At 46.9% G+C, this 21,561-nt stretch overlaps 1 protein-coding gene across 1 annotated transcript; it reads left to right on the top strand.

Annotated features, from left to right (window-relative positions):
• Positions 1-20,028: 20,028 nt before the first annotated feature.
• Positions 20,029-21,033, top strand: GPR6 (G protein-coupled receptor 6). The gene has a single exon (XM_009948825.2). The coding sequence runs from the start codon at positions 20,029-20,031 to the stop codon at positions 21,031-21,033; it is 1,005 nt and encodes a 334-aa protein (XP_009947127.2).
• Positions 21,034-21,561: the final 528 nt, after the last annotated feature.

The following is a 21,561-nucleotide window of genomic DNA, read 5'->3' as shown; positions in this document are numbered from 1 at the left end:
ACACTATTTTTTGAGTCGAATGAATCGAAGCTCAGTCTTATCAGGCATGAAATAAACAACTTTCTGCTTAAGCAAGAAGGAACTTAACTTGCTCTCAGGGCAGAGAGTTCAATACGCCATCCATTGATCTGAGAAGAAAATCATTAACTTCAGGAAAAGAGGGAGTATATTTTTCTGAACTGGAGTTAGTTCCATTACCACTGAAGGCTGTTCTGCTTAGATAAATTGACTTCTAGTGACTTTGAAATCACAGAGAAGATACGGCCTGGTCAATAGTTTAACAAATAGTTTCAAGGAATACAGGCGTTGTTGACCTAGCCACAACCAGACAAAGGCCACTGTGGAAAATGTCAGTAAAACCCAGGATGAAATAGTCCAGGTTAAGGATGAATCATCAAGAGTTGAGGACAGGAATTACATTTATTTTTATGATTACTCAATAGGAAAGCACTGACTTGCATTTGGTTTGAATTTTGAGTGGTTTGGCTTACTCTTCATTTATTCTAAGCTCAAAATGTTTCTGATTCACAGTGTTTACCCTGCAGTGACACATTATCCATCACACATCACACATGGCGCACACAGGCATAATGATTACCAGAGCATGCAACCCATCACAGCTCCTATGCATTTCCCTCTGTAAGGTATCCATATCCCAGGAATCATGTGCATTTATGAAACATACCAAGGCACATGCATCTCGCATCATGGTTGTGTTTCCAGCTTTTCTTCTCGGCAGCAACATAGGTGGCAGTGACATCCACTACACTTCATTGACCATTTATAGAATCCTGGGTTTGATTGCTGCACCTTTGCTGAACTTCGCTGTTCAAACTGCAATTTTTCATGACAGGGCAGCAAGAAACTTGGAGCTGCTGTTGTTTTCATGCCGTCCCATCAACATATGTTACTGTCTGCTATAAGGAAGGCAAGGTCCACCCTATAAGCCATATTGATTACCCTAGCACACCTAGAAGAGGAGCCAGATGGGCAGCCTTTCAATAGGACAGTTTTGTTTGTTCACTTGGGCAATTCTTGCATCATTGCTGGGAAGAAAAAAAAAATGGCATTTTAAGATCTCACGTGTCATTTAGCCTTGATTAAGATCCTGAGGGCTCTGTGCTATGGGCTTTCTGTCAATGGCGCTGCTTAAATACTTACAAACAAGCTCGTGCTTAAGTGCTTTGCTGATGGAGGGCCAGAGCACTTGGCAGCTTGCTAGGCTGAGCTCTCTCCCTCTTCTCTCTGCCAGACATGGCTCTGAGAGGGAAGGAGCTCAGCTATGTCCTTCAGTTGTAACTATCTAAAAAAATTCAAGGAAGGGGAGAGAATGAAACGAAAGCAACTGACAGGCAATGGGACACCTTGAAGGGGGACTTCTATCACCTTTATCCTCCTCTGACCATCTTTATGTCCTAGCAATTATATTGATTTCAATAGAGTAGGTTGCTTTTGGACATTATTTAGCCATGATTAAAAGCAATGTATGCGCTCATACATTACTCACAGGGTAGGTAAAGGGCTATGGTACAAACTGACTGAAAGTAACTTGAAGATGACTACAGAGGAGTCCAAAATTCATCTGAACTCCAAAGAAACCAGACTACATGCCTGATGGCCAGGCCAGCAGGCACATCTTTTTCTTCATACCCTGCCTGGAAACTTGTTTAGATGGAAGAAGGGAATTTGATATTTGCCATGAGAAGAAATGTCCAGGCCACCCAGCAGCTGCGCTTGGCACAGGTTGGGTTCCCTGCACACCACACATGTATTTCTGGGGGTGATTTCCCAGATGAAGAGACAAGACAGATGCCACGTGAGGACTTGTAAGGTGTTTAATGCAATGCACAGTGTATAGCAACAGCTTGAAACTACAGGAGCATCAAAAACCCTCTGCAGCTGCTCTTGGCTGTGGTGAACACACAAAAGGACAATATGAGGACTTTTTTTTTTTACTTTCCTAACAGGGAATCAAACACCTGCACTAAAGTGAGAGACTAGACCACAAAAGTTTGGTTTCTCCAAGCTGACTATGTGAATGGGCTTAGACACCAGATGCTTGTAGCACTGTCTTGGTACTGTAAGGAGAGAATGGGGTGCACTGGCATCCTTGGAAATGGGACATGGTTGCCCCTGAAGGGCTGTCAAGGAAGGTGCTGTCAGCACCATTGGAGCAGGGAGTGATTCATGGGCTTGCAGCGGTCTAATAGAGGGGAACAGATGACCAGAATCAGCATTTAATAAGTTTATTCAGCATCTTTTGAACACAGCTACCCTATTGCTGCTTTTTTTTTTTTCCACAGACCTGGAAATAATAACCTTTATTTAAGTGCTTATATTCAGCCATATCAGCACTGCATGTTCCAGCATTAAGGCTTTGAAAGGGATATTTAATATGAGATGGTTATTTGCTAAGCCATCAGGTTCAAAAGTAGATTTTTGGAAACAGGCATAACCAGAGCTGTCTTTTAAAAGTGACCTGCAAATAGCTTTTTAAAACTCAGCAGCTTTGCCTTTTCGTTGTACGATGCCTCATATTCATCAGTAACTGAGTTCACTTCTGAGCACTGAGGTGCTTGGTTCTTGATGTCCAGCAAATTAATTAATTGCGTTTTTCAGGCGTCCCACCTGTGACCTTGCAAGACCCAACCATGTTTGGGAAACAATGTCATAAACTACATCACGATGGTTATAGTTGGGTGTCCCTTTTGAATCTTGCATATCTCAACAGTCAAGTACTCCAAAATAAAGTACAATTTATCTTATTTTGGTGCTAAAAATAAATGACTGTGTAATGAAAGGCATTGCAGGTAGCATTTGGAGGAAAAGATTATCAGGAGTAGTCAGCATGGGTTCATCAAGGGGAAATCATGCCTAACCAAACTGATAGCCTTCTACGATGGCATGACTGGCTGGGTGGATGAGGAGAGAGCAGTGGATGTTGTCTGCTTCGACTTCAGCAAGGCTTTTGACACTGTCTCCCACCGCACCCTCATAGGTAAGCTTAGGAAGTGTGGGATAGATGAGTGGATAGTGAGGTGGATTGAGAACTGGCTGAAGGACAGAGCTCAGAAAGTTGTGATCAGCGGTGCTGAGTCTAGTTGGAGGCCTGTGACTAGTGGTGTTCCCCAGGGGTCTGTACTGGGTCTGGTCCTATTCAACATATTCATCAATGATCTGGATGAAGGGACAGAGTGCACCCTCAGTGAGTTTGCTGGTGATATTAAACTGGGAGGAGTCGCTGACACACCAGAAGGCTGCGCTGCCATTCGGCGAGACCTGGACAGGCTGGAGAGCTGGGCGGAGAGGAACTTGATGAAGTTCAACAGGGGCAAGTGTAGGGTCCTGCACTTGGGGAGGAATAACCCCATACACCAGTACAGGCTGGGGGTCAACCTGCTGGGAGTTCTGGTAGACAGCAAGTAGACCATGAGTCAGCAATGTGCCATTGTGGCCAAGAAGGCCAATTGTGTCCTGGGGTGCATTCAAAAGAGTATGGCCAGCAGGTCAAGGGAGGTCATCCTCCCACTCTACTCTGCCCTGGTAAGGCCACACCTGGAATACTGTGTCCAGTTCTGGGCCCCCCAGTTCAAGAGGGACAGGGAGCTACTGGAGACAGTCCAGCAGAGGGCTACTATGATGATGAGGGGGCTGGAGCACCTCTCCTACAAGGAAGGGCTGAGACACCTGGGGCTCTTCAGCCTGTAGAAGAGAAGACTGAGAGGGGAGCTTATGAAGGCTTACAAATAACTAAAGAGTAGGTGTCAAGAGGATGGGGCCAGGCTCTTTTCAGCAACAGGACAAGGGGCAACAGACACAAACTGCAGCACAGGAAGTTCCACCTGAACATGAGGAAAAACTTCTTTACATGGAGGGTGGCAGAGCACTGGAACGGGCTGCCCAGGGAGGCTGTGGAGTCTTCTTCCCTGGACATATTCAAAACCCGCCTGGATGCAGACCTGTGCAACTGCTCTGGGTAAACCTACTTTAGCAGGGGGGTCAGACTAGATGATCTCAAGAGTCCCTTCCAACCCCTACTTCACTCACTGTTCTGTGAGTCTGTGGTTCTGTGATTAAATTAATGGTAACTGTACTTAAAATGCATTCTTATATTCTTCAGCTTGGATTTTTGGTGATTCATCCAGGTCCTTTCTCTCTGTATCCAGATATTTTCAGAGCATGGATGAATTCTAAGTATGAACACTCAATTTAGACAGGAAAAAAAGAGAGAACAACAGGTTGGGGAAGCGACCAAAGTAAAGGCAAATATATATCAACTGCTTTGATGAAGACGGTTACTTCTTTTCTGCCTCATCATCTTGACTACCTGCTCATGAGATGAGGGCGTAGCAGCCATGTCTGGGACAGGCTGCTTTTTCTTGTGTGCTGTTGAGTGAAGAGTTGCAGCTCTCTTCTCCTGGTGCAGCCTGTGCTACCCCACTCAGCGACCATGTCATGCAGCAAGACTAAAGCCCACCGAAAAGCTGCACTGGGATAGCTACATCCTGAAATCTCTGTTCCCTGTGCCTTTGTGTAGTTGCTTGGATAGCTGGCATCCATGGTGCAGACCTGCAAGACTGATGATCTTATGTCTTCTCATGTATTTAAACATACATGGGCATTATTTCCACTCACCAGGAACAGTTTATTAACACCTTTTTGTCTGCAATGGGGGTGTGTGTGTGTGTGTTGAATTTTTAAAACCCTGAGTGGTTCAGAGATTGAGAGTCCACACCATCACAGTAAGATTAAGGCAACGGTGCCTGTGTGGGGTCCTACTGGCATGGAAGAAAGTTATTTTATGGGTGTTCAAATTCATCCCACATCTCTCCTTCCTTCCCCATCCTTCCTTCCCCACAATCCCCAAATGATCAGAAATAATCTGGATTTCTTGAGCTGCTAAGATTTTGCATCTTCCTTTTCTGCAGAGCTTTGCAAACAGCTGCGGTGTGATCCATTGGAGCTCAGTGACGCTTGGGAGCCATGTGAGGTCCGGGAGCATGCAGCAGGAGGGCTGCCTTTGCCAACTGGTTGTTCTGGTGCCACTGGGGCCTGTGGGCAGCTCACTGCTGCAGGAAAACATGGTTTTAAAGAGATTGTAGGGCACCTGACATCCACAGAGCTCTCGTTTACAATCCTTCACAGTGAAATAAATGCAGAGAGGTCGCTCTCACACATTTTCTTCTCAGCCTTTTACTTTCTATGGGCAGGAGCAAGCTGTTCCATGTTGTTATAATTCATCTTGCGGCTGTGAGAGATGCAGCCTGCTTGCTCTGCAGATGGGAGGCTTGCCATGGCCAGCACAGCTCCCAGCCCGGCTGTCCCCAGTCAGACCAGCGCTGAGGGATTTTTGGCTTGTTAGCACCATTTACCAGGGTCTATAGCCTCCCAGGCCACATCTTGTCAGCTGAAACGCCCAGTGCTCAGTTCAACACTCTTTATTTAAGCTCTCTCTTTGTGACAGTCGTTGCTGTCATGAGGCACTGAGGCTCCCTGCAAGCCGCAGGCATGCCAGCTCTGTTGCTAGTGTGCTCCCATGGGGCTGTGATCCAAAGAAAGGCTCTACCTACACAGGTTTCAATGCAAAATCAACTGCCACCTGGGAAGATCCTGTGCTCCTTTCTGTTCATGAGACTACATCCTGCAAATAAAATCCCAGGCTTCTTTGTGCCAAATCTCAGCCACTGGGCCAGAGGCTTGCAAAGGGCATGCAGGCTCCTACACCCACCCCATCTTCTCTTGCCCGCTGCATTTCTTTCTATAGCTGTAATTTTTATCATCTACCTGCCTCTGCCTCTGCCTCTGCCCTGCCAAGAGTTGCTAGCCACAAGGGTTTGCTGTCTCTTGGCTCACTGCCACCTGGATGGAGATCAAGTTGTCCCCGTACAGGAATTTCAGGCAATTCCTTGAAAACATAGGGGCAGCACAGCACAGGCTTCCCCCACCACAGCGAGGGTGGTGGGGGAGAAAACCCTAAAGCCAGTGGCCCCTATCTCTCTTCCCTCTCCTCTGGTACATACAAAAGCAACACAGTACGAGTGAAGGATGAAATCCCTGTGTACGGGTGCACTTCTGGCACTGGTTGTCCACCCACAACTGACTGCCGAGCAGCAGCTCCTGCATTTGGAGAGGTCCAAGGGGGGAAAAGCCCATGTCCTCAGGAAGCAGAAGGTTTTAATGTGCTTGTTACTGTTGCATAAAATTCTTCCCCTTGCTCAGTAACTGTGTTTTCCTCATCAGTCACTCAGCTGTTCACTTCCAGGATTCTTTAAAGGTCCCTGGTGCTGCAGGAGAAAGGAATAAAAGCGAATTTGGGTTGTTAGAAATGGAGGAATTAATGCAACCCGTGAGAGAATACTTTGACTGGCACCTTTGATAATGTTCAGATACATAGTAGAGGTGTGTATCACCCCTACTAGAGATTAGATCAATTAGATCACTTATCGGGTAGAGTAAAACAGTTTGTGTCTTAACTCTGAATATTGTTGGAGAGAACTCTGAGATAAGCAATAAAGAAAATAGTATTAGAAGTCTATCAGTACCACACCAGAAAAAAATATTTGTGCTTGATTTTGGCACTGCACATGAACTCAAAAACAGTAACAAGGAGGTGATTAAAAACGCACTAAGGGATGCTCCCCTGAAAATGATCTTCCTGTCTTTTTCAATACAGACTCAAAATCTTCCCCCGCTCCCATAGCAGGGCAGCAGCTGAGCACAGCATGGGCATGTGTGGGACTGCAGGAGTGGCTTATGTCTAAAATTGTACTGGGATACTTCCAGATAAATTAACAAAGATTAATTTTTTCACCTTGAGAGTGCAAACTAATTTAGAAAGTTGTCTGATCTTGATGATCTACAAAATGTTTTTTACCAGAGATGAACTCTGACCTTTTGGACATTTTAAAATAAACATTTGTACTTACTTAGATAATAAACACAAGCAAAGACATGTTAGTATTTAAATGTAAAAAAGATAGATGAGCATCATTTTTGAGGAGTTCTTACAAAGTAGTTGGTTTTCCTATCTTTTGACTCCCATGAGGAACTCGCAACAAGGTTTTCTGAATAATTCAGTTTAGATACCAAAGTTACTAAACAATTTGCTTTAGAGAATTCTAGCTGCATGTAAATGGTGTTGTCCTTAGTGTCAACGAATAGCTCTTTGTGAGATATTTTAATGGGCAGTATCAGTGTTTTAACACACAAAAAGAGGCTAGGCTCTACCTGAAGTTTATTTGGCTGATGTGTAACATAGGCTATGAGTATCAGAAGGCCAATAAACATTATGAAAATCTCTGACTCATTTTGATGATACAAAGGGTGTCAAAAAACCTCCAGCACTGGAATGAAGTAGACAAAACACTGTGAAGCTCAATGCTCAACATCCTCCCACAGCGCAAAGGGAGCTGGGATGGGACCAAAATGCTGCTGCTAATCCACTCCTCTGCAGGCAGCACCCATAGAGCAGGGCTTTGCCTCCTGCCTGACATAACGTGTGTGGTGAGAGGTGGCACATGGGGTGGGCACTGAGGTCCTCCAGCCTTCCACTGTCAGGGTTCCCGCTCCCAGGTTGGACCCTGCCGCTGTAGGGCTGTGCTGCTGGATTTGTTTTGGCTGGTTGGTCAGCTTTTGGGTTTGCACCTGTAAGGCGAAAAATCAGGACCTTCTGGTCATTGTGAACCTCATGTACAGGACTGAATTCTCATAGGGATCTTCTTGAAGAGTAGGACTTGCTCATTTCCCTTTTCTGTGTGTGTGTGTGTGTGTGCGCGCGCGCGCGTGCATAACGTGCAGGTGTGCAAGCGTGTGTGTGTGTGTGTGTGTGCATATAAATAAGGCCTAATAATATCATTAAATTAACTCCTCCTGTTGCTATGGGAACGCACACTTACTGTTGCATCAAGCATGTGCAGCAGAGGTAGGTTATATGGCTGACATCGGAGCAGATCTTTGGGCTTGTCTTCAAACACATTTTCTTTTTCAAAGGACACTGGGGAAAAATTGGACCGGAATACCTGAAGCCCAGAGGTGCAAATCATGAATTTGCAATCTTTTCCTAACTTGCAAACAAACCAGTCTTCACACCTAATGTTAGCAAGCCCCACCTGGCATGCCAGCCTGCACCTGGGGCTGGTTCCAAGGAGATGGGTGGCAGGCTGGCAGACTGGCAGAAGGAAGCAGCACAAAGAATCTGCCCTTTCAACACCTCTCAGTGATTCATTGGGTTGAGGGAGAAAAAACCCGAGCCCCAAAACCCATGCAAGGAGCAGAAGCTTGCAGGGCAGCTAAGTATCCCAGAGTCACACTCCTCCACACCAGGTGGGCTTTGCTCCTGAACTGTTGATGCTTTCAAATCAGTGACCCTATGCTGGACGGCAAATGTGCACACAGCTGTCCCCACTGGTGGGCACTGCTTTGGAAGCATCGCAGTTCAAAAAGTCTGGTGTTGAGGAACCCTCTGCACTGACTGACACCACCACCCCCCATGCTGAGGGGCTGGGAGGTCTCGGTCTCGCAGTGGCAACCTCAGCTCCCTCCTGCCTCCTGCTGAGATGGGCAGGTCACCTCAGGGACATTTTCTTCCTTTCCATGGTCACAGCAGGACTATGAGTCCTCTAAGGGGAAGGACTTTTTTTCCTTTCTTTCGATTTCTAGTCCAATCTGAGCACAGTGCAGCTCACATCCAGCAAGCAGCCCCCCACCCCAGACAGGCGGCCTGAGCTGGAGCTGGGGACGCTGACCGCCACCCTGCCAGCTTCAGGGTATCTGCGGGGACACCTTTGTTTTAAAGCGTTTTCTCTGCTCCACCTGTCCCCGCTATGGTATGTTGAGAAGGTATTAGTCAGTGTGGTCTGAAGAGGCTTAGGGTTTTTATGGGTTTTAACATTCCTTATCACTTGTTTTTCAAAATCAGGTTTCATCACATTGGTCTTTGCAATCTCTTTGCAACCTCATCGAAGGTTGTAAAGGCTCTGACATAGAACCTTGCCTTGCAAGCCCCCCAGGAGCATGCTTTAAAGGGTAACCAGCAGCTTGAATGCAGAAGTAATGCGAATGAAACAATATTGTGGACAGAAAAGCAGCTCTCCCAGGTTTCTGTTTGACTTATGCTGGGGTGGAGTTGCAGGCAGTGTGTGAGCTGGCTGAGACTGTATCATAGCATTCAGGATGATGAGGGCATGCAGGAGACAGAGCTGGAGGAATTTGGGCGTGTTGCTACTTCCAGGCACTCAGATAATCAGCAAACAACCAGTCATCTGCTCATAAACCTTACAAAATGCAGCTAACCCCTGGGCCGGTCCCAGGCCAACAACATGACACATTTCAGCTCTGGCTCCTGTCTTGTTTCATTTTGCTTTGCTGCTTTTTTTTTTTTTTTTTCATTTCCATAGTACTTTGGACAAGGAGGGACCAGCAGTCTGAGCTCCCCTATGTGCTGCACCCTGTGATCTGCCTGAGGAGCTCAGTCCTCAGCAGAGGGAACCAGTGGTGGCCTCCACGGGCTCCATGCATCCCTCAGTCCCTTCTAATGGCAGGGGATTGACGAAGGAAGATGAACCCAGCATGCAAACCACATCCTTGCTTACAATCAGATATGAGGCTATGTTGGCCTGGAACCGCTGGTCAGGACCACCTTTTGGGGTGAAAAGGAAGAAAAGGAAAATCTTTGCTATATCACCTCAGAGGACACAGCTGGCCAATATAGATACTTGAGAGGAAGGTAGAAAATCACCTTGATGATATGATGATAATATGCAAAAAAAGGAAGCCAGCTGTGCAGTTTGGAGAAACAATTCCTTAAGACTCTATTTTGGAAGAAAAAATCCCTGCTATATGCTTTGCAGGCAAGCAGCTGAAGCCTTGATGCTTGAGGGCTGAAGACCATTGTCCTAATGCAGAAACGCAGAGCCCTGCAGAAAGATGTGAAGCAACACCAGAGCTGGAAGGACTCTCCACCTCAATGCAGACATCCACCGTCATCCAGTTTAATCCTACCCATCCCTCCATAGAATCACAGAATCACAGAATTTTAGGGGTTGGAAGGGATCTCAAAAGATCATCTAGTCCAACCCCCCTGCCAGAGCAGGACCACCTAGAGTAGGTCACACAGGAACGCATCCAGGTGGGTTTTGAATGTGTCCAGAGAAGGAGACTCCACAACCTCCCTGGGCAGCCTGTTCCAGTGCTCTGTCACCCTCAGAGTAAAGAAGTTCCTCCTCATGTTCAAGCAGAACTTCCTGTGCTCCAGCTTGCACCCATTGCCTCTTATCCTATCATCGACCATCACCAAGAACAGCCTGACTCCATCCTCCTGACACTCGCCCATTATGTATTTATAAACATTCATGAGGTGACCCCTCAGTCCCCTCCAAGCTAAAATTATTACTAATTTCCATTTTAACAAAACAGTTCCTAATCCAAAACTTAGATGTCAGAGTGGTTACCCATGTCAACTCCCAACTCTTTCTTTGAGTCGCAGCTTTCCTAGACAGGGCTCCACTCTCCAAGGAGACTTTCTGGGAGTTGTTCCCAAACAGCTTGCCCAGCCTTTAGTCGTAACTGAAGTGCATCTGCTCGGGTTGCAACTCTGCAACCAGAGGATCCTGCTCTTCCCACAGCGGTAGCTTGTCTTCTTGCTCCTTATAACATCACTAATCTTTGTGCTGGCTCTGAACTTTACCAGTTGTCGGGGTTTTCTTCAAATTATTCTCTGGTTTGTTGATACTGGATGATTTAGAAAAAAAAAATAATTACTAGGAGACATCAGTGAAGGCAAGAGCCTTTGATTTCCCCCTACCCAACTTTGCACTACATGCTGTGATCTGACAGTGAGTCAGGTTTTGACCCCTACACCGTACGCCTCATTAACACTACATCACACAGATTTCTAACATCATAATATGTCACACAAGTCACACGCTTTGGAGAAACCCAAGTATATTTTTGTGCATAGAGGTGTTTGTCCTATCAAAGGCAGGGGTCTAATCCCATCACAGAGGGAAAGATAAAGTTACATAAGGTGATCCGTCTTCTGAGAAGCCGTGCTAACAGCCTTAGTTAGGTTTGCAGCATATAATACTTACCTGCTAGAGCTACCTGTGCATGTTCTTTTAACCAGGGTGGCTTCTCCCCAACAAAATACGTTGGGGGGGGGGGGTTGGAGATTTTTACAATGTTTCTGGAACTGTATCTGCAAGAGCACCCACAGAATGATCTGAATTATGTCCACGTGGCATCAACATTTCCACCATTAAACTCACGTTCTCTGCCACACTTTGGAAAACTAGCCATTTTAAAGCCCTAAATGTACATCTGAGTGGTTGGCATTGCATTCTGTTTGCACAACCTAAATGTCAACAGAGCCTGACCAGGGGTACCTAGGCAACAGCTAATTTTGAGGTCAGTGATTAACTCTTCTTTGTCAGAATGTAATTTACTATCAAATTATCTCTAGCTGAATATAGCACTTCCTGGATTAAAAAAAGACTTCTTGCTGGTTTTAGACACTGAAAGCCATTGTTATTGGTGGCAAGCGACGTTCGCTGCATTTTCTCCTGGCTGAAATGGTGTTCATGAGGGGAGCAGTCTCCTAGGGAGGCCGACCCCCTACTCCAAGATTCCCAAGAAGAGGAATTGAAGGCTCAGCTCAGCCACTGCACACCATGCCACTGTGTGTGTGGATTATTTTTTATGGCACATATACCCACTTCCTTGATTAGAAAAAAAAAAAGTGGATGCTACCAAATGGTAAAGTATTGATGCTCAACTGGCATTTTGCTCCTTCCCTCCCACCCCAGAGTGCTTTACTACCTTCAGCTCTTCAAACTCCCTCATTTTTTCATGAACTTCTAGCTAGTGACTCAACCCATCATTTTGAGTTTAAAGCTCTCTGTATTCTAGCACTGTGTTTCAAACCCATTCTGCTATCGCACAGGGCTTTTTGGAAATAATAGTGGAAACCTAATAGTGTATATTAAAAGGTCATTCTAGCAGTCTCACCTCAGTAAACAGGCCCCTCTGCAGGGATACAGAGATTAAGCAATTGTCCTTCTGCTTGGAAAACTACTTATTTATGATCTACCTCAGTATGAACGTTTGTTGGGAAGGGTCCAGAGCTATGGATATTACAGCACTGGGCTCTGCCCCTGCATTTGGTGCTGCCAAGCCAAGCATGTGCTCCCCTGAGGGGTGAGGAGGAGGGGAGAGGGCTGGGCACCTGCAGGAGGACAATGGGCTTTGCTTGCTGCCAGCACCTGAGCATTGCTCTGCCCATGGATTTTTCCCAGCCTTTCCCACTGCCTCGGGAGACATGCTGGCCCCTGCGCTCTGCCTTGTAAGCAGCCTGCGATGCTAATAAATTCAACTTTGCCACTTTCATCTTCAGTTTACTTTTATATTAAATCTGACACCACCAGGAAAAAAAATATATATATTTTCTGAGAATTCACAATTCTCTTCTACTGCCACAGCTAAATAATCATCAATTCGCTCCTTGCTGGCCAGGACCCAGGCTGTTGAGCAATAACAGGCTTGTTTTGAAGTTGCTTTAATTTGTTCTCTTAGAAGAAATGTCTTTGCTAAGTGTTGCCAAGCTGACACGTAAGGAAATATGAAATTATATTCATATCTGGAAGACTCAAATACGTAAAGCATTAAACATTATAATAATAAGGGTATATATATGTAGACGCTATTGGTTTAAACCCAAGTCATTAATGTCTCCAGGCAATATCTAATATCTAATTTGACATATAATACATTTGGCTGAGATGTATGGATTTGTGCCTGTGATGCTGAATGCCTAGGCCAAGCACCCTAGAACGACATTCCCGCTGATGGGCAGGGACCTCGCTTTCTCCCCGTACTGTGTCCCACTACTGAAGGTACAGCCTTGCTCTCTGCAGTAGCTCTTCGCCCGCTTTCTCACCATTAACAAACATGATCCTATCTTTGCTTCTGTGTCTTTTTTAGTATGAGATCTCCTCTGATGTCTAGGCTTTCTTATAGTTTAGTGAGTCAAGGCCATCCAGTGTTTCTTGGCTACCATCTTGTAATTAGGGAGGTTAGTTGAGCCTTAGAAGAGATTGCCTATGGAAGTGAGACAAACTCCATGTCACAGGTTGAGGCTGGGCTGGCCACAAACAAATGACGGACGCTCTCTATTAGCCCCTCTCCCCTCCCTAAAGGGAAAAGGAGAGAGAGAGCAAGGGAGAGAGACTTTATGGTTTGGAAAAGAAAACTAAAACATCTTTAATGAAACAATAACAATAAAAGAAAAGATAAGAAGAAGAATAAGGAAATAATGAAATACATACAATATGTACAAATACATACAAATAGATACAAAACCAATACCGAACCCAACTCCCCCCACCCTGATGATGATACGTCACCACCACACTGCAGGGCTGGCACTGGGGCAGCCCCAGGCTGGACTCGGCAGCAGACAGGGATGGGATGCAGGAGCTGGACTCAGGCACTGGATTCAGGGATGCACAGGTCAGGATGGAAGACAGAAGAACAGACAGAGTCCTCCTCGGATGTCGGCCATCAAAGAAGAGAGATTGACCCTTGTGATCTCTCAGCTTTATACTGAATATGACGTCTTTGGTCAGGTTTGGGTCACCTGTCCGGTTCGCTCCTCCCTGTAGGTGAGACCTTTTTCGTGCTTGCGACCCTTTTCACTCCTGGCACCCCAACATGGAGTACAAGACTTAACAGTGACCTTGGGCGCTATAAGAACAAGTACAAGCAAGGGCCTCTCTGCATCCCATTCCTTGGTACGAACTATAAACATCAGGCCTTATCGCTGCTAGAAGCCATCACTGTCTGGAAAAATGTGCTGCTGTTTCAGAAAGTGCAGTTACTTAAGAGAGACTTGACTGAAAAGTTAAAGCACTAAAACAGAATTAGTTCTGGTTTAGCCCGAACCAGGACACTCCATCACTGGAGTTTTAAGGGCAATTTTAAGGGATTTTTAAGGGTAAATTGGAAAGCCACCTATCAGGGATAGCTTAAGTACAGTTGATTTTGTACTGAGGCTGTGCAGAGATGTACCAGAGCAAGCACAGGAAAGAAAGCCTGACTACAGCCTCATAGGGTGAGTGAAGATAGGGATTTTGGTCTGTCTCGAAGGGAATGTTTCTGTATTACATGCAGTGACTGTTTAATGCCCTGTAGTTGTTGGCCCAGATTTTTGGTAGGGCACAAAGCTAATTCATTCCCGGGGGAGATGTGGAGAACGGAATCAGAACCCCCCCTCTATTTCCACAGGGACTGGGTCAGTCACTGGGCGAGTACCTAGAGGGCTGTGTCTGGACAAACGTTCTCCCCTAGATTTAAAAAAATTATATGTATAAGCCCTGCTTAGGTCTCTAAAAGCAAGGACATGGCTACCAATTTTGGGTAGAAAGTTCTAGTGCAGATTCTTCTCGGTCAAATGTGCAGCTCTGCTTCCTCAGCGTGTCCCTCTGGCCAGCTCCGTAGTGGACGAGGCTGAGCTTATTCCCTTTTCCATTTGGATCCTTCCTATTCTGAGCTCTACCTGCTCAATGGATTCTCAACATTGGGATTCCTGGCTTAGAAACAGATTTCTTCCTGTTTTGTGGGAGGCGTGTACTTTATTGTCGTTGCCCAAGCCCTTTATAGGGGCTGGCCCACAGAGCCGGTTCTGTGCTGCAGGCAGGGAAATTGCTCGTGAGTGACGATGGGGCTGTCTTCTTGCATTTTCGGAGACAGCAATTTCAGAGAGGAAGTTTGGCACAGGGCTTTTTCCACAATTAAATTTATTTTTAGCTTGCATTCTAGTATCTGGAAAAAACATTCTCAAACTTGCTATTAACTTTAATGAAAAAAAATGTATCTGCACCCTCCTGCGTAGTAACTAATCAGCAACTTATAGGATCACGTGTAACAGCACAGACATTTTAGTGAAATAAATTTGCAGCTTCTTTTTACAAAGTTGTAAAAAGACATTGGTTAGGTAAACTCAGGACTTCCTCGCTTAGATGTGCAGAAAAGCCCTTGAACAATTTAAAGGCTAGTTTGAAGCCATTTAAAAACTTGAGCAAAAAGGTTTTGGAAAAGTTTAAAAGAATGAAAACAATAAAAGACCTTGTTCCATTGCACTTGATGACACATCTAACAATGAATGACCTTTGCCGCTACTCATTTCTTTCTGTTAACGGAAGAAGCAGGGCAAGGAAGGAAAAGTTGCAAAATATGTGTATTTAGCTTCAGTATATTCATCACTAATCTCTAGAAATAAACACAGTGGACCAGAGGCTATCTTTTTTAATAAAGTTAAGCAATGACCGTGCCTTTCCTAACGAACTCTGTACAAACCCATGTGTAGCTCTTTTAGCATCCAAGCATTGCTGGCAAACATTATTCCTTCGGACATTAAGCCAGGGCCTCTGGCTTAGCCTGGCTGGCTGGTGGAAGTGGGCTGACAGATGTGGAGACTGCTAAGCAGATGTTTAAACTGCTCTCGTAGTAACTGGGTCCCTACCAAAAGATGATACAAACCTCAAGCACCTGAAAAAAAAAAAATAAATAAACATCTCTGGGTGGTGAGCACTCAGAAGAGGTGTCTCCCAGGGAAGAGTCCCTGCCTGACTAATCTTAGGAGGTCAAAGCTGCATCAAAAACTTATCCCATCTGAAGTGGGAGTGGTAGGAGGAGAAGGGCTCATAGCCTGGGACCGTGCCACTGTCAGCCACAGGCAGAACTGGCAGCTGCCAAAACTGTGGGATGGGGCAGGGAGAGGGAAGGCTGGGCAGGAATCCTACCCCACAAAAGAAAAGGGGTGGAGGAAGACTGTTGCTTTAAATTGTTGCAAAGTCCTTCGAGACCCGTAAGTGAAAGCTCAAAGCAGTGTTTGCTATGCTTCTGTCTATTTTTCTGTACATACCAGCATTTACATTTTCTTCTCACTGAAACAGAAATGCGTGGTAGCTCAAACTCTGTGGGTTTCAACCTAAGATTCAGTCTGAATTCATCCCTGACAATAAGTATTTGTTACACTATTTAAAGCAGTTTTTCACCTGCTTATGTGAAGTTTGTCCCTGTAGTTTCTGCTAGTGATTCAGAGACCACATAAGACATAGTACCACTTTCCAAAGCACCCATAAAATCTATTGGAGAAATGCAGCTTTGTGAATGCAACAGAGCAAATCATGACTTTCATCCCAAGCATGTGCTAGAAAAGGCCTGATAGTTGCGTTCGTGTGTTTCTGTGGTCCCATATAGCCTTACTGTGCAAGTAAAAGAGATTTTACGGACATGCATGTTGTTTTCTGGACTGTATCTGCGTAAGGGACAGAGCAGCCAAGCAGCTGAAGACTCATCAAAGGGGGCTGACAGCAATCATGAGCGCTCCATCAAGAAGCACAGTCAAGGGCCGCATGGGAAATACGATGTGTGGTGGAGAAACGAGACTGTGTAGGATGCGACTGAAATTCTAAATGGTGCCTGAACCCCTCTGAGGTTTGTGTCATCAGTAGGTTTTGCAACACAGCATGTCTGCAGGTGGACACGTGTCTAAATCTGAAAGATCAGCCAGGATGTATTGTTAACGATAGTCATCAGTGACACTAGGTAATGAGGCTGAGTTCACCGAGTCAGTAAAATTATAAACTTGAAGAGGCGCCTAAATGGATTGCTAAGTGTTTAAAACATCTTTTCACACCAGCTGCATAGAAATCTCTGAAATGTCAGCGCTGGTTAGCTCACCATCTGTGTTATCCCCCTCTCTCTTCCCCTCCTCCTGCCTTTATTTTAAGGCTGTTTTTTGTCACCAGAAGAAAAATGACTTTTCAATATTTTCAGCGTGTTATTGGAAAGATAAATTTTGAAGTGCTTTTATTTTGGTTCCAACTCATGCTATGTAAAGCACATTTAATACTTAACATTTACTCAGCCTACTTATTGATCATTAAAGAATACCAACTATCAAAATAATCCATAGTTAACTGAAATTAAGTAGTCACATATTAAAATTACAATGGAATATTGCTCAGCTCTCAGAACAGATGGAGAAGCCAAGCAGAGAGGGTTTAGATCGTTTATTTCAGCAGCTTTTTAATTTAGTTGCTGCTTAATTTTCAGAAATTTGCTGAGATAATTACTGAGTTATATCATATGTTGTGCTTAGGTATGTGCTGCTGAAACATAGATTTTTATTTTTATATTCTCCCGTGAGATCTGCGGATCCAGTCTCAGCTAGGAAGCCAAAATGAAAACACCTTGATGATGGTGCAGGAGGTCTGGCCAGACTTCTCTCTCTGTTGGTCCTTATGGTGCAGTGGTAAACGAGTGTGGCTGTTAGATGCCAGCTTTATCTACTCTTTGAATCTTCTTTTCCCCACAACCGGTTAAAATGAAGAGCAATCCAGCTGGCTCACCTTTTGTTAGAATGATTGAGGCAAGAAGCTGTACTAAGAAGATAAAAGGCCTTTAATGATAACTCTGGAAATATAAACAGTTTCCAAGGAGGTGTAACCATTTTAGTAAGCGTGGAGTTGGTCGCTAACCCTGCCAGTGGATACTCAGCAACCTGAGGGTGATGAGGGAGATGTATAGTGCTGCTCGCTGAGTTCAGTAAGAACCCGATAGACTGTGAGAGCATCCTCCTCTTAAAAGGGTAAAAGTCCAGAGAAATGCAGGGACTAGAGAGCCAGAACTCACAAAACACCCGACAACAAGGAGCAAAGTCAAGCTGGGCACATGCATCTCCCTTTCAGAGACACACTACGATGCCTGAGCAATTCTTTCACTGAGTGAAATACATGACAACAGGCAAGGGGTGTGAGACTGGACTGGCTCCTAGGTTAAAAACTCTTCCTACATCTTGCTCTGAGATCCTGGTGCTCTTACAAGGTTTCACCACACATGAAATGACTTCTGCGTCGACAGCGTGGGTTCTTCAGGTTTTCAGTTAAGGAAAAAGTATTTGAGAACTTAGGGGTTTTAAACTACGTATGTGTAGAACGTAAAAAGCGTACACTGCCTTACAATGTACACCAAATTATAGAAAAGACCTGTCACATACTTCTTTCCCAGGGGTAACAGGTTGGTCAAAGATGTGAAAAATCACCTACAATCGAGAACTTCCACACCACATGTCATTACTGAAAAGCAGATAAATTACATGTGTCTCTCTATGCTTTATAGATGCCCCAAAAATACGGCAGGTCTTACAGTTTCATTGTGGACCCCAGCTGGCTTGTGTTTGTAAACCTGACTTGCTAAATTTGAATGGCACCATTTTTAATCCATTTTGAAAAATGTTTGGAATAATTTATTCTGTCACAGACATTTTAATGAATGTTGAAATAAGCACCTCTGTTTGGGAGCTAGATTGGAGGATTTCCTCTGGGCAAGTCCAAAATTTTACTTCACCTTGGATTTTACCTTAGCTTCTTTTGCCTTGCCTTGTAGCACCTGTTTCTGCACTGGGATTCTTGTGGTCTCAGTCTTAATCTTAATCCAAGTTAGTGTTGACCATACCCAACCTATTCTCTACTTGGCAAAGGGAATAAGACAACACTACATTTTCTGAACTATAGTGGGGGTGTATGACTGAGTGCTTGAGCCGTGTAGACTTGCAAACCCTTCTTAAACCTTCTTGCAACCGGTTTTGCTGCAGTTACAAACACTATTGTAACGCCTGGCAAGGTATGGGAGAATATATGGGCAGGGGGACACCACGCAGGACAAGGGTCTGCAGGCACAAGTTGGAGTGAAGGGAAGTCCAACTAGACAAAAGGGCAAAATCTTTACGGCTGAGGGTGAAGTACAGGTGCAGGGTGCCCAGAGAGGCTGTACAATCTCCTTCCTTGGAGATACTTGTACTTGACTGAACAAGGCCCTGAGGAAACCCCTTTGCAGGGTTGTCACTGTCCCTTCTCTGAGCAGGTGGTGGGACCAGAGAGATGCCCCAGACCTGGCCTTCACGGGTCCCTGCCAAATGAAACTATTCTGAGATTCATGTTTCAGAAATCTTGGATTTCTGAACAACACGCTCTCCCAGACCGGGGCGGGGGAGTGGGGGGAACCTTTCGGCTTGTCCCCTTAGGGCTAGGAAAGCCACGCTGCAGATGGAAACAACCTGCTGCCCACGTTTGTTCGGGACTGGGTTGGGTAGCGACTGGCCGGGGGCAGTGACCCTTGGCTTCATGGGCTCATGCCCTTTAGAGAGGGGATACCTCGGCCACTGGTGCGTTGTGAGGAGAGAGCTGGTGGTTTTATGCCGCTCTGGTCTGACCTTATCATTTCGGGGGACCTCAGGAAACAGTGCGGGTGCCTCTGCTGGCCAACAGACGGTTAACCCTAGAGTCTGCGTTGTTCGGAGAGGGTAAGCGCAAAGCAGGCTTCTCCACAGCGATTTACAGCGCTGTTTGGAAACACTGACATTCGGTGGCGCACAAAGCCTCCCCCCCGCCGGGCTCAGGGCCGTTGCAGCGAGCGCTGCACGGACACAAAACCTGCCACACGCCCCCCGCAAACGCGCCGTGGGCGGCATTCAAAGCGGGGACACCTGCTGCAAAGCGCGGGGGGGACAGGGGAGGAGAGAGAGGCGGGCGCGGCCACCAGCTGCAGGGGCTTTCTCCCCCCTCCCCCGCACCCCTCTCCGCCCCCGCGCAAGCCCCCCGGCTCCGGGCCCGTGCTGTGCCCCGGGCTCGCCCCGCAGCCGAGCGAGAGGCGGGCGGGGGGCGCTGGCCGGTGATGACCCTCCTGCCTCAGCGCGACGGAGCGACCCAGCGCTCCCCCGCCGCAGACCCCGCTGCGTCCCCCCCGGACTCCCCGTGCCCGCCCCGCCGCTGACGTAGCCGGGCAGCGGGGCGGGGCGGGGCGGGGCGCGGGGGGCGGCCGGGCCGGCGGGAAACTTCTGAGGGTTCAGCACCACAGACAGGGCGGGCGCGGCGCCGCCGCCCGGCAATGCGCGCCCCGCCGCCCCGCCGCCGCCCCGCCGCCCCCGCTCACCGCCCCTGCCCCCGCACAGCCGCGGCCGCCCCGGCGGCGATGGAGGCAGCGGCCGTCCTGAACGAGAGCGGAGAGGTCGCCCCGCGGCTGCCGGCCGCTGGAGGAGGCGGCGGCGGCGGCGGCAACGCCTCGCTGGAGCTGTCGTCTCGGCCCCCCGCGCCCGCCGCCCTCAACCCCTGGGACGTGATGCTCTGCGTCTCCGGCACCGCCATCGCCTGCGAGAACGCCCTGGTGGTGGCCATCATCTGCTACTCGCCCGCCCTGCGCACCCCTATGTTCGTGCTGGTGGGCAGCCTGGCCACGGCTGATCTCCTGGCCGGCCTCGGCCTCATCCTCAACTTCGTTTTCCAGTACGTGATCCGCTCCGAAACGGTCAGCCTGCTGACGGTGGGCTTCCTCGTCGCCTCCTTCGCCGCCTCCGTGAGTAGCTTGCTGGCCATCACGGTCGACCGCTACCTCTCCCTCTACAACGCCCTCACCTACTACTCGGAGAGGACGGTGCTCTGCATCCACACCATGCTGGCGGGCGCCTGGGGGGTCTCCCTCTGCCTGGGGCTGCTGCCTGTCCTGGGCTGGAACTGTCTCCATGACCATGCCGCCTGCAGCGTCGTCAGACCCTTGACCAAGAGCAACGTGACGCTGCTGTCCGCCTCTTTCTTTCTTATTTTCCTCATCATGCTCCATCTCTACATCGAGATCTGCAAGATCGTTTGCAGGCATGCCCACCAGATAGCTCTCCAGCAGCACTTTCTGACTGCTTCGCACTATGTCGCCACCAAGAAAGGCGTCTCTACCCTCGCTATAATCCTTGGGACTTTTGGAGCCAGCTGGCTGCCTTTTGCCATCTACTGCGTAGTGGGGGATCCTGAGTACCCTTCCGTGTACACCTACGCCACCCTCCTACCTGCTACCTACAACTCCATGATCAACCCCATCATTTACGCCTACAGAAACCAGGAAATCCAGAGGTCCATGTGGGTGCTCTTCTGCGGCTGCTTTCAGGCTAAAGTGTCCTTTCGCTCCCGGTCCCCCAGTGATGTCTGAGTGACTTTTCTCTCTGTCATACTGCGCCAAGTGACAATCTACTCAGTGAACTATTAGAGTGCCTGTTCTAAACTTCAAACTACGTCGTGAAGTCGTTGGAAACATGCTTAAGTATTAGCACTTTATACATGTTTGTGTCTCTGAGAGTGGTTCGGAGTATGGAGTTTTGGGTTCTGTGAAAAAAAAAAAAGGGTTGTATATAAATTTGCACATCACATTTGTGGAGACATTCCGATACTGCTTAATTATAGCACCTTATTTCTAGCTGCTGACCTGCCGATACAGTGTTGCCTTTCTGAAGGGCAGAGAGAGAGAAAGTTGTGTTTGCGTTGTATTTGTACGTGTGTGTGTCAGGGAGTGTGTGTGTGTTTGTATGTATGTGTGTATCTATACTTTGCTGCACAATATTGATAAATTATGACATTTTGTATACAAATAAAACCATGTAAGATGTAATACAACTTTGTGTGTTAAGATGTTTTTAGAAATAAGAAGGCTGGCAAATTTGCCAGTTGAGCAAAGTCCTTT

Source organism: Leptosomus discolor, chromosome 2 (assembly GCF_034619465.1).
Source record: "Leptosomus discolor isolate bLepDis1 chromosome 2, bLepDis1.hap2, whole genome shotgun sequence".
NCBI classification, from domain to species: Eukaryota; Metazoa; Chordata; class Aves; order Leptosomiformes; family Leptosomidae; genus Leptosomus; species Leptosomus discolor.
The sequence above is the reverse complement of the archived record's forward strand: the minus strand, read 5'-3'. Positions and strand labels throughout refer to the sequence as shown.